Genomic DNA, 12,895 nt, shown 5'->3' on the forward strand with positions numbered 1-12,895 from the left:
AGCTGCCGAGTCCTGGGTGGGTCCTTAATCTTTTTAAAAAGTTATTAGTGAACTATTGTAGATTCTTTAGAATTGTGGTTATGATTTTGCTGTAATTTTAAGCTGAGGTTTTAACTTAAAAACTTTTTAAAATTATAGTAAAATACATTTAAAATTTATCATTTTAACTTTTTTTTTTTTAAAGAATTTATTTACTTATCTGTCAGAGAGCACAAGCAGGCAGAGTGGCAGGCAGAGGTGAAGAGAGAAGCAGGCTCCCTGTGGAGCAAGGAGCCCAGTGCGGGACTCAATCCCAGGACCCTGGGATCATGATCTGAGATGAAAACAGCGGCTTAACTGACTGAGCCACCCAGGTGTCCCTCATTTTAACCATTTTTAAGTGTATAATTCAGTGGCATTAAGTACTGACAGTGTTGTACAGCCATTAGCATTATGCATTTCCAGGACTTTTTCATTTCCCAAACAAATACTGTATCTCTTAAACAATAACTCCCTCAGTAACTCCCTCTTTCCCCATCTTCCCAGCTCCTGGTAACCTTCTATTTTCTGTCTCTATAAATGTGCCTATTCTAGGTACTTCATGTAAGTGGAATCATACAGTATTCGTTTTTTTTTATGTCTTCTTACTTGGCGTAGTGTTTTCAGAGTTTATCCATATTGTGGCTGTGTGTCCGAATTTCACTCCTTTTTAAGACTGAACAGTATTCCAATATATGGATATGCCACATGTTGTTTATTCATCCATTGATGGACACTTGGAGTTATTTGGAAGTAAGTTATAGTCATCATAAATAAAATACCCTGCAGCATGCTTCCCTTAAAGAGCGATATTCTATGGGACCGTAGTATTAATTGGCCCTGAAAAAATTAATAGTCATTTCATATCGTACTTGGTCCCTGTTCTTTAAAGTTACTAGATATTGGATGGATAGCTGTTGCTGAGCGCTGGGTCATTGTTGTTTGAGTAAGGTGGGAACTAGGGTAGTAAAGATCTGGTGGTCTTGGTGTTTGGGAATTTTTATTTGTATGTATTTTCTGCGAGGTATGTGTGAATCCAGGGTTTTTTTTGTTTTTTTTTTTTAAGATTTAACTTACTTGACAGAGTGAGTGAGGGAACACAAGTAGGGGCAGAAGGAGAGGAAGAAGCAGGCTCCCCACTGAGCAGGGAGCCTGATGTGGGACTGGGTCCCAGGACCCCAGGATCATGACCTGAGCCAAAGGCAGACGCTTAACAACTGAGCCACCCAGCCCTGAGGGGTGTGTTTTTAAAACTTCAGATTTATAAACTCATTTCCTGAGGAATGAGGTTTTTGCAGGATGGTCTAGCTTACTTTCCTTACCACAGATTTTCTGTCCCGCAGTGTGGAATGAATCACAGATTACCATGCTTTGGAGAAAGTTTAATTGGACTATTAGTTCAGGAAGGATAGGGAGAACACAGTGTGTAAAACCTGGAATAGAAGGTTTCCTATAGTCCACATGTCTCAGGGCCAGGGCTGTGTCTTCTTGACTTGGTCTTTTTTAGCAAAGGAAATTGGTGTGTGTGTTAGAGAGTGTGATTTGGAGGGTTGGGGGTGGTGATGAGTAGGTGCAGTTGTTTTCCTCCTAAATTCTGGTTGCTTGATGAGAGAATGTGCCTAGGAGCCCGATGTAGTTTGTTTGTTCTGAATTCAAAGTCAGCCTTTAGAAACTTTGAGTTCTTTTCTGCTTTGACAGAAATAAGACTAAAAAGTTGAGAGTCACTGAATCCAAACGGAATTAATTTTTTCAGCCCTGGAAATACCCTTGAAAGATAGGGACCAGTAACTAGGTCCTTTGATCTGCCAAGTGACTGCTCTGGATCCAGATCTTGGCAATCCTTATGGAAGTGATCCCTGCGATCCATTAGCTATAAGCACCTCCCCTACAATAAAGGACTTCGGTTTTGCAGTGATAGGTGTAGGATTTGTACTGAGATTGTAGTCTGTACCCTCCATTTAAACAGGACATAAATTAGTGGAAGTATCTTAGACTTGGATGATGAGAGGAAAAGGGTTGACAGTTTTCCCAGCTTTTATCTCTGATTTCCTGATAGCAATCCATATTGATTAGACGTGAATGCTCTGCCCTTTAGCACTCGTGGGAGATGGTCGGGAAGAAGAAGGGAGTCTCCGGACAGAAGGATGGTGGCCAAACGGAACCCAACGAGGAAGGCAAAGAAAATCGAGACCGTGACAGAGACTATAGTCGGCGACGTGGTGGGCCACCAAGACGAGGGAGAGGCGCCAGCCGTGGACGAGAGTGTATGCATGGGGCTTTAACAAAACCAGCTGTGGGTCAGTCATGTCTGGACTTCAGGGATGTCAGAACGCTGCTAGGCTGGACCTAGTAACCATAATGCCCTTTTGATTTTTTTCTTACCACTCTTTATTGTGAGGCCTTGGTACCTCTTACAGGTAGCGTTTTCTAGCTGCAGCTACCAGGTTGGCATGAAATTACTCTGCAGTTATTGGTGAAGTTGTATAACCTACAGCTCTCTGTTGTGGCTCATCCCTGAGTAGCCATCATATCCCATCCTTCCAGCTCATTTTCTCTCCCTCATTTTTGACTGCCCACCACCATCTATACATGCCATTTACATATTTAGATAAATTCTATTGACTCTGCTCTGGCTGTGTTTTTAATTTTAGTTCGGGGTCAGGAAAACGGATTAGATGGCACCAAGAGTGGAGGGCCTTCTGGAAGAGGTACAGAAAGAGGCAGAAGAGGACGTGGCCGAGGCAGAGGTGATCAATTTCTTGAGGGGTGGGCGTGAAAATGGGGGGCAGATTACTCTTACTGTTAGTTCTTTAGGGGTCTGCTTTATTTGAAAACAAGCAAATTCACATGGCATCTCATTATCTTAATTGTTAAGATGTCATGCAAATTCTAGAGATTGCTGAGTGGGACAGTGGGAAAGAAGGTAAGTGTCATTTTCTTTAGTCTTTACTGTTGATGTTAATGTATTTGCTTAAGGACCAGCATTTGGTCAGCAAAGGAAAAGTCTGGCGTAGTAATGGTGGTCCTCCTATGGTGTATATTAACTGCACTGCGGGGTGAGAGAGAGAACATCTCATAATACCACCCAGTTAACTGTGGCAGAGTTGTCTCATTTAGCAAGGTAGTTTTATATCAGCTTCTAAAATAGTCTCTTTTCCTCTCTTTTTCTCCTTTTCTCTTTAGGTGGCTCTGGTAGACGAGGAGGAAGGTTTTCTGCTCAAGGAATGGGGTAAGTTTCATTGATTTGGTGCCGGAGTCTTTAATTTTTTTCCCCTAAGCACCACTGTAATATTCTAGAGTGGCTAATATCCTGGTATCCTGAGGATAATAGGCAGCCCTAACTGAACTGTGGTCAGAAAAATTTCTAGACCGTTCGAGTCAGATAGGTATGTAGACTTCGGGCTTAGAGATGAGTGTCCCCCACCTGGGTCATTCTCTCCATCTCATAGCTTCACTTGAATGCATATACCTGCTGTTTTCCAAAATTTTATGTGGATTTTATTATTACTATTATTTTTTTAAGATTTTATTTATTTGATAGAGACACAGTGAGAGAGGGAACACAGCAGAGGGAGAAGCAGGCTCCCCATGGAGCAGGGAGCCCAATGCGGGGCTCTACCGCAGGACCCCGGGGTCATGACCCGTGCCTCTTACTATAATTCTTGATGTCCTAATCCAGGACAGATGGTAGATCTAAATTGAGATTATACCATAGGATTTTAGGTAGGCTGATAAGTGAGGGAAGTAGACATATATAGGGTTATAGAATGGGGCTTGGTTGATCTGTTGTTAGGGCAAAGTCAGGGTTCTTGTGGCCATCCTCTCTGAGTTCATTTTTGCTGGTGCTGCTTAGAGCTCAGAGACTCTTTTAAGCATTCCCCCCCCACCCCCTGCAGAACCTTTAACCCCGCTGATTACGCAGAGCCGGCCAGTACCGACGATAACTATGGCACTAACAGCGGCGGCAGTACGTGGAACAACACTGGCCACTTCGAACCAGATGATGGGACGAGTGAGTGACCGTTTCTTGTTTCTTGTCTCTAAAACCTAAGGAAATAATTACTTTGAGGTTATCGTCATATTAAAAAGTGGAGGAATAGTTTTTGGGTGTAGAGATAGGAGAGAGAGGGATGGCCATTGAAGTACTGTGTGTATTCTCTTCCTGTCTGTGTGCCTGCGGGCACTTAATCGTGCTGTGTCACCTGGCCTCGTCACTCTTCTGTGCGATTGACGCTAGTCGCTATCTTCAGATGACACGCAGACTGAAAGGGTGGTTGTGAAATTGCTAGTGTTTGAACTTAGAATTGTTGGACCCTCAGAGCCCGTGCTCTGTCAGCCCGTGTGGCTGCTGTTAGGCCCAGGTGCGTCTCCTAGGGTTTCTGTTAGGGTGTCTAACTTTGCTCTCAGAAAAGGTATCCATAATTAATTAATTAATTGAGCCACTACTTGTAGAGGTGAAAAAGGCCTAGAATCGAAGCCCACTAACAGCTTAATTGTTTTCTCGCATTGAGATAGTATCTTTTTTCCCTTCATTCTTGAAAAATTCCAGTGTCTGGGGAAAGGGGAAATTGTATCTTTCTAGCTCTGTTAATTGGATAGTCTTTTGAACGTGGAAGAATATTAAGGGAATTTAAATACGATTTTTTGTTGTCATTAGCTGACTTCGGTGTTTGTAGCTGGGTAGGCTGTATGTATTTAAGGATATTTTAGATTTGTGGGATATACCAAGAGCTGTTAGGGAGTAAAAGATGGTTCTCTCTGTCTCTCTCTCTCTTTTTTTTTTTTTTTTTAACTTTCACCCTTTCAAATAAAAACATCTTCTAAGCTCCAGAATCTTTTATTCTTATGCGATCACTAACTTCTTAGAGCTGAGCCAGCGCATGCAGAGCTTGCGGCCCCTTTCTCCTGTCTAAAAGGGGGAGTGATCAGTAGCTGAACATGAATTTGGCTCTTGGACTCCATCTGTTTACTTGCCTTGCTCTTTTTCAGACTGTTGATCTTTATATCTCTTTCTTTGGGAGGGTCTTTGGCACAAACAGTTCATCTACTGCCCACAAGATGTGAGACCTTGGGTCCTGAATGTTTCTTGCTTTTTGTTTACCACACTATCTTATCAGTGCATTTTGGATACAGTTTTCCCATTGGAAGAGGCTGAAGTTGAGTTATGGACAAGATGGAAATTCATTTTAATTCCCTAGACATTTGGCTAAGAAATGTCTTTATTACTCTGGAGGTTGATGAATGAGTTGCTCCTCATTCATCTCCTGATGGCTTTGTAGAGGTAGTGGTAGCAGTCTGAGTAACAGAAGTTACTGTTTCTGAGCTCTAGTTCTTGGACATTTGGTTTTTTATCATTGGCACAAAACATTATAGAGATTAAGGGATTTGTTTTCTGTTGTGGATAGAAAACCACGCAAGGAGTCCTAGTCCTAGATTGAAAGCCTTAGCTGTTCTCAGCAAGGATTTGGTTTGGAAACAAGGAATGATGAAGTGTGTGTTTATGTCTTCTTAGTAGAGTATAGCAGATTTGGGAGGTTAGAATCAGAAATCTGAGTTGTGGCTGAATGAGAAACTGTGTGATACTGCTGCCATCTTGCTAGTTTGAAAGAGTTGGGTGTAGCTTCGTGCATTTCCGTCGTTCATTTCACAGCATGCACTGACTTCCGCGCATGATCTTTTTGTGTTTTCGTGATAGCACACTTCAAATTCTCTTTTTTGATTTAAAAAGAAATTCAAACCTACCCTTAAAATACCCACAGGTACAGTGGGAATTGTGTTTTGGGGGCAGATGTTCTCATTCATAAGCAAAATTTCACTGGTTGTCTTTTCTTTTCTTTTCTTTTTTGTTTCAGGACTTGATTTCATTGGGGTTGAGGGGTCAAATTATCCCCGAAAATTTGGGACTGCTCCTGGTGTGATACATCCAGGTGCCTCACTGCCCCAGATATTTTTTTAGATTTTAATGAATTGAGATATCTGTGGATATGTAATTTTTCTGTCATCGTGCTTTTTTCCTTTTCTGCTTTTCTCCCTCATACTGTGGGCCTGTTTTCCCTTCTTGAAAAATTTTGTCCTCTAATGAAGATTTAACATCCACATTGCTCACTGCTGACCGAACGGAAACCCTTATCTGTTCAGATTTTTTGCACTCTTTCTGTTCCTTCGTGCTGCGCCGATACAGTCTCCTTGGCCACTACTGCACGTCCTGTGTGGGGTCAAGCAGGCGTCTTCCTTCTTCCTTCCCATCCCAGATGCAGTCGCCAGAGTGCAGGCAAATATTCCTGCCTTGAGAGAGCCTGTTAGTACGTGGTCACGTCCAACTCCAGGGTTATGTATGTGGACAGATTGGGATTTATCCAGGGCAGGATGGGTGTCAGTGCAGAGGAAGAGTAGTGTTACCCGGGAGAGAGAAGAATGTGCTTTGTAGCTTGTCTGAGCTGAGATTGGACTTCAGTTTGGTTTGGAGAACGTTGCCATTATTAAGTGGTTTGGAATTTTCCCTCGTTCAGTTACAACGCTCTGGGAGAGGTATTACAGTGAACATCTTTTTCTCTAGGAAATGAGGTTCTTTCATTATTAAAAGTTAAGAATTTCTTTTCTTTTTTTTTTTTTTTAAGATTTTATTTTGAAGTAGTCTCCACATGCAGTGTGGGGCTTGAACGCACGACCCCAACATCAAGAGTCACCTGATCTACTGACTCAGCCAGGCAGCCCTAGAAGAACTTCAGATGGGTTTTGTAGGTTTAGAATATTTCTCTTCAGTGACAGTGAAATATCTGAATGCCAGACTTCCGTTCTTTTAAGAGGGTTTCTCCATTTGGAAAAAAGGCTTTAAGAGTTGATACGTACTCTTGTTCTAGAGAAGAAAGTAGTGTTCTTGTCCTTGTCTATAGGCAGCCTATTTCTTACTGTGGTCCTTGTTGAAGGGAAGAATCCTGGCTCTCACAGAACAGTTTCCCTTTCCGAGGATCTATGTATACACAAAGCAAAATAAGGGGGATGTGGAAGGTGGTTTGATTGCTGATGGCCCTTTCCTATAGAAACTATCCTGACTTCATTCTTACCACCGTGAGGAGAGTGTACACCTGTATTGTCTTCACAGAGCCCTTGGTGGGTTAGATGCCACACTTTGTAGGATTAGGATTAGGATAATAGCTAATGCACTTTTGAGTTCTCAGTTTTGGCCAGTGTCTTTTGAAAAGAGCAAGACCCATGAGGGTTTCTTATGATTAGTCCAGCGAGATCTATAAACTTGACTGCTACTGAGTATACATTTTTAAGTTGAGTTCCTGTAGCAGATAGTTGTCCATACCCTTAGTTTGGAAGCTGGTCCTTCGCTGCCGTTCCACTGTCCTGTGGCAGCCATTTGTGTTCCTTCTCACTGCTGTTTTCTCCAGACCACCCACAGAGTCGTCTCCTACCAGATGAGTAGGTGTAGTTCCGGTTTAAATTGGCTGCTGCCATTTCACTTGAATTGACCACTAAGTCAAAGGGCTGAAGGGTTTAAGAGTTTGCCTGGAGCGTTGGGTCTGTTGTCCCCTGGCTCCCGCACCCCCACTGCCTTTACTATTAAAACTGTGTAACAAAACCAGAAAGTAGGTGTGAAATCATAATCTTATTAAAACCCTCGTGTTCTGAGGTATGACTTCCTAAATAGTTTTTTTCTCCTCCTGGAGCCTAGGAATCCCTCTGATTACTAAAATCTGGCTACACTTTTGGCTGCCAAAATGTTAATACGTTAGTGTTTTTTGCACATACCTTCCACTGCCACTTAAAATTACTTCACTGTTGTTTTTTTTTTCCCTTTATTGCCAGGTGCTTGGAGGACTGCAACAGAGGAGTGGGGAACTGAAGATTGGAATGAAGATGTAGGTATTCCCAGGTTATTCCTCACTAGTGCTTTCTATCCCTAAGTGGTGTTTAGGGATAGAAAATGGGTATGTTTCTACCCCTCAAAATTCACCCGTAAGATTCTGACCCAAAACTTTTACATCCAAAATAGTGTTCTGAGCCAGAACATTTCACATATGTTATATGAAGGAGACTGGGCATGAACAGGACTCTGTGGAACCAGACTATGGAAAGGGCAAGTGCACCTGTGTAAGTCCAATATCTGATTGTCGGATTTATCCCAGGAAGAGATGGTGGTTGGGTAGGGCACCAGAAAGGGAGTCAGGCAGGTCGTGTGCTGAGTAGCAGCCACTGGCGGCACGTGATGCTGTAGCTAGTTCTGTTGTTTCGTTCACATTCAGGCATTGGTGTATGGTCCTGGGATTGGCTTAGAGGTGGGTACAAAGAGAAAGGGACCGTATCACATTTTCAGGTGTACAATCTGGTTGGTTCTGGAACCCTTTTATTTACTTGAAGCCCAGCTTTGTAATTGAGATGAATATACAGAGCCGGCTGTCTTCCATCTTGACTCAGCCTGGAAACCTCGTACATGGGTGGCGTAAACGTGGCACGGAAACAAGCTGTGAATTCACCGGAGTAGTACCTGAGAAAAAGAATTTTTCAGATTCTTAGTCACAGTCAAGCTTTTGTTGTGAATTCTACTTTTCAGTGATCATGGATTAACTCCTGTTTTAACATTTTTCGTTCTACTTTCCTGTACTTGCGTGTGTTCAGGCAAGACAGCTCATGTAGCGAGAGGGTAATCGGTCAAACTGTCCTGGTTTGCCAGGCCTGAGTTCTTAACATTTCAGATGCACCAGCGTAAGAGGGTGATTCTTCTCTGTTGTAACTGAGCTAGATTGCCTTGTGAATACTTTCTAAGATTTGGCTTGTGTGTTTAAGCAACTTTCAGAAAATGGTGTGTTTGGGGGAGTAGATTCCCTGTTTTAGAGAAGAGATTTTAATCAAAAAGTGAAAACAAAACCAAATCAAGTTTTGAGTAGTTAGAATGAGTTATTCCTACAGTTGCTTACCTACACTGCAAAGACTAGGTGTAATAAAGTCACCATTAAGGCAAAAATTGCATATTGTTGAAATTATCCCTGAAAAGACCTTAATTCACCAGTATTTGGGCCCTTACTGCTCAAAAGCTAGGAATTAATTTCTTTTATTTCTGTCTTTGTCTTGGCTGTAACCTTTCTTTGAGAGGAACAGTGGTTTGGGTCGAGGTGGGAGTTGGGAACTCTGATGGGAAGGTATAAAAAGGTTTTCTCTCTTTTTCCGTATTGCATGTGTATTCAGGTTTTTGTAAGTTTGGTGTGGATATCATGTGACTCCACTATATTTTACTGGGTTTCTTGATTTTACCCTCTCTTTTGATAAAATCACTGAGCCTGTCTAGAAGGTACATGGAGGTCAGTCCAGGTAGGGTTCCTCTGGGTAGGTGGTCCTCTCTTCTGAGGGTTTTCCCTTTTCCTTGGTGTTAAATTCCCCTTATCTATGCCAGATTTCTGACTGTAGCCCACCTAACACCAGGAGTGACTAATCCCTCTGTTTTCCAGCTGTCTGAGACCAAGATCTTCACGGCCTCTAACGTGTCTTCAGTGCCTCTGCCTGCGGAGAATGTGACAATCACTGCTGGTCAGAGGCAAGTGTGTGGTAAAGTTCAGCATCTTTTTCTGGAGGGGCCTGGTGAGAGCTATAAGGAAGAGTAGCACTGGGCCTTCATACACTCCTGTAGTGTTGGTAGTAATGGTAACCAGAGCATACTAGGTTCCTCTTTAGTTGATTGATAGGTTTATAGGAGTTGATCTACTAAATGGAAATCCATATATTACAATTTAAGGATGTTTTTCTCCAAAATAGCTTCTTTAATTACATAGGTCAATCTGAATTAAAATTTAGTACAATATAACTTGACTGGTAGTAAGGTAAAGTTAAACACGGAAATGTTTTCATTTATTTGAGTTTGCAGAACTGTTTAGTAGCTTCTTCTCTTGCTTTATAATTAAGATTTTTGTCCGCTGAGCCTACTGAGTAAAGTGATCATTTTTACCGTAGGATCTGGCTAATGAACTTTTTCGAATTTGATCCCTGAGTATTGGGGAAGAGGTAGAGGAAGAAACACTTATCAGGAATATTTTTTTTAAATATTTTATTTATTTATTTAACAGACAGAGATCACAAGCAGGCAGACAGAAGCAGGCTCCCTGCTGAGCAGAGAGCCCGATGCGGGGCTCGATCCCAGGACCCTGAGATCATGACCTGAGCCGAAGGCAGAGGCTTTAACCCTCTGAGCCACCCAGGCGCCCCTTATCAGGAATATTTTTATCCTCAGAAGTCCTCTTAGATTATTTCTAGACCTAGGTATGATAGCTATTGACTCAGAAAGTCCTGAATTGCACTAGAAATAGGATGTTGAGGCCATTACCCCCGGAGGTGATGTGTATTGTTTTTCTGGCACCAGTTCTTCAACTCTTTGACACCAACTATAGCTGTTCAGTAATTCAGTTCGATTCTGATACTATCTAGAGTTAGCACACAGCCTAGTAGATGCCTTTATCCCGTAAGACCGCCCTTGCTTCAGAGGTCAACTGCAAATGGGTGCCCAGGGTATCCATACACTTCTGCCTGGCTGACAACAAATTTGGGAATTCTCACAGCCTCCTTCTTAGGTTCAGTAATCTGCTAACATGACTCACAGAACTCAGGGAAGAGGTTCCTTGCCATCACTGGTTTGTTATAACCAGTACTCAGGAACAACAGCCAAATGGAAGAGTTGATAGGGCATGGGGTGGGGCACAAAACCTCCCAAGTTTCATTACTTAAATAGGCCTGATTGATTAAGCCATTGGCTGTTAAAGACACCCCCAGCTTCCGACCCTAAGAGTGGGTAGAGTGTGCTGGGAGTGAAAGGTCTAACCCTTTAGTCCCCTTCCTGGTGTTGCTGGTGGCTGCCCCCTTCCTGAAGCTCTGTGGGGGGGCTCCTATCCTGAGTAACCTCATTATTGTAAACTTTCGTTGAAAGAGGCTCATTACGGGGCGCCTGGGTGGCTCAGTTGGTTAAGCATCCGCCTTTGACCCAGGTCGTTATCTCCAGGTCCTGGGATTGAGCCCTGCGTCAGGCTCCCTGGTGAGCAGGGAGTCTCCTCTTTTCCTTCTGCCCTTCCCCACCACTCGTTCTGTCTCTCTCTCTCTCTCAAATAAATAAAATCTTTTAAAAATTCTCTCTAATCAAAGTAAGAATAAAGAGATTCATTATGAATAACAAGATATTCTGGAAATTTTAAGGGTTTCAGGAGCTCTCTGTCAAGAACTGAAGACAAAACCAAACTATAGGTGTTTTTATTATACCACATTAACTTTGGAAATTTTATGAAAACTGGGGGAGGGATTCCAAAGACATTTGAAGAAGATGCCGGTGTTCTAGTATATGTTTTTATGTATTAGGTACTACTAATGATAGGTATTCAGTATTAAAATATTGGCTAAGGAATTGTAATTGTAATAATTATTTTGGCCTAAATAATCAAGCTGCTATTAAAACTAACATTTGCTATTTCCTTACATTGATTTCACTAAATTGGAATATTTAACATTATTATGGTTGACAACACCATTGGCATACCGCTGGATCCTACAGGGGCTCTTATATGCCAATTACTTCGGTAGATGAAGTATTTCAGGTCATTGTGTTATTGATGAGGGCTTCATTTTGATCTAACTGTAGTCTGAGTTGCGAGTTGGGGAATGCTGGAATGTTCTGTCATTATTCATCACAATGTTGCGTCTCCCCACTAGAATTGACCTTGCTGTTTTGTTGGGGAAGACACCGTCTTCAGTGGAGAATGATTCATCTAATCTGGATCCATCTCAGGCTCCTTCTCTTGCCCAGCCTCTGGTGTTCAGTAATTCAAAGCAGAGTGCCATAACCCAGCCTGCTTCCGGAAACACATTTTCTCATCACAGTATGGTAAGTAGGAGACATGGTGTCTTCCAGCCACACTTTGCTGCCAACCCCAGCACACACATGCAGTACTGCCTTCTGATGACAGGTTTGGGGCAGGGTAAACCGTCCCCTTCTGTCCTCTAAGCAACCTTGGGTGTAGAGATGTAGAATTGGGTAATAGGGGTGCCCCCAGAGGAGGACTTAGTTTGGGACACACTGAATCTTTTCTAGAAATGAGTGCACTCAGTTACTGAATACTCGCTGTGCTGAATGTTACTTGCTCTTAAGAGAAAAACATGACATCTAATTTTAATCCTTCTTTAATTCTAATTTAATTCTAATTAAACTTTGATGGGAGGTTGTAGTGCTTCCCTATTTCTTCCTTCCTTCCTTCCTTTTCTTTCTTTCTTTTCTTTTTTTTTTTTTAAGATTTTATTTATTTATTTGACAGACAGAGATCACAAGTAGGCAGAGAGGCAGGCAGGCAGTGAGAGGGGCAAGCAGGCTCCTCGTGGAGCAGAGAACCCGATGTGGGGCTTGATCCCAGGACCCTGGGATCATGACCTGAGCCGAAGGCAGAGGCTTTAACCCACTGAACCACCCAGGTGCCCCTCTTTCTTCTTTTTTTTTTTTTAAGATTTTATTTATTCATTTGACAGAGAGAGTACAAGCAGGAGGAGCGGCAGAGGAAGAGGGAGAAGCTGACTCCTGCTGAGCAGGGAGCCTTTGGTGGGACTGGATCCCAGGACCTCAGGATCATGACCTGAGCCAAAGGCACATGTTCAACTGACTGAGCCACCCAAGCACCCCTCCCTATTTTTTGATAGAACAGAATTGCCATATAAATTTGTTTAAACCAGACGTTTCTGAACTAGTCTTCCAAAACCTTGAAGTTTTCGTGACTATTTCTGCTTACTGTTAATCCCTTTCTCTGTAAGCAGGGCTGAGAGTAATTGCTTTGCCTGCCTTACTGAGCTGTCGAAAGACGAAGTAAGACAAACAAGGGCCATGCAGGTTTGGAGTGGCGGTGGTATTGTT

At 42.5% G+C, this 12,895-nt stretch overlaps 1 protein-coding gene across 8 annotated transcripts in view; it reads left to right on the plus strand.

Annotated features, from left to right (window-relative positions):
* UBAP2L (ubiquitin associated protein 2 like) overlaps window positions 1-12,895 on the plus strand; it is a 41,582-nt gene that overhangs the window by 8,118 nt on the left and 20,569 nt on the right. For all 8 annotated transcript variants that reach the window (XM_080824673.1, XM_080824676.1, XM_080824675.1 and 5 more), the window contains exons 5-11: window positions 2,114-2,282; window positions 2,670-2,765; window positions 3,202-3,247; window positions 3,915-4,030; window positions 7,834-7,886; window positions 9,471-9,556; window positions 11,710-11,881. In XM_080824673.1, the coding sequence (XP_080680799.1) occupies window positions 2,114-2,282; window positions 2,670-2,765; window positions 3,202-3,247; window positions 3,915-4,030; window positions 7,834-7,886; window positions 9,471-9,556; window positions 11,710-11,881 (738 nt within the window). The remainder of the gene's footprint in view (window positions 1-2,113; window positions 2,283-2,669; window positions 2,766-3,201; window positions 3,248-3,914; window positions 4,031-7,833; window positions 7,887-9,470; window positions 9,557-11,709; window positions 11,882-12,895) is intronic.

The sequence above is a fragment of the Martes martes genome (assembly GCF_963455335.1).
Source record: "Martes martes genome assembly, chromosome: 15".
Taxonomy (NCBI): domain Eukaryota; kingdom Metazoa; phylum Chordata; class Mammalia; order Carnivora; family Mustelidae; genus Martes; species Martes martes.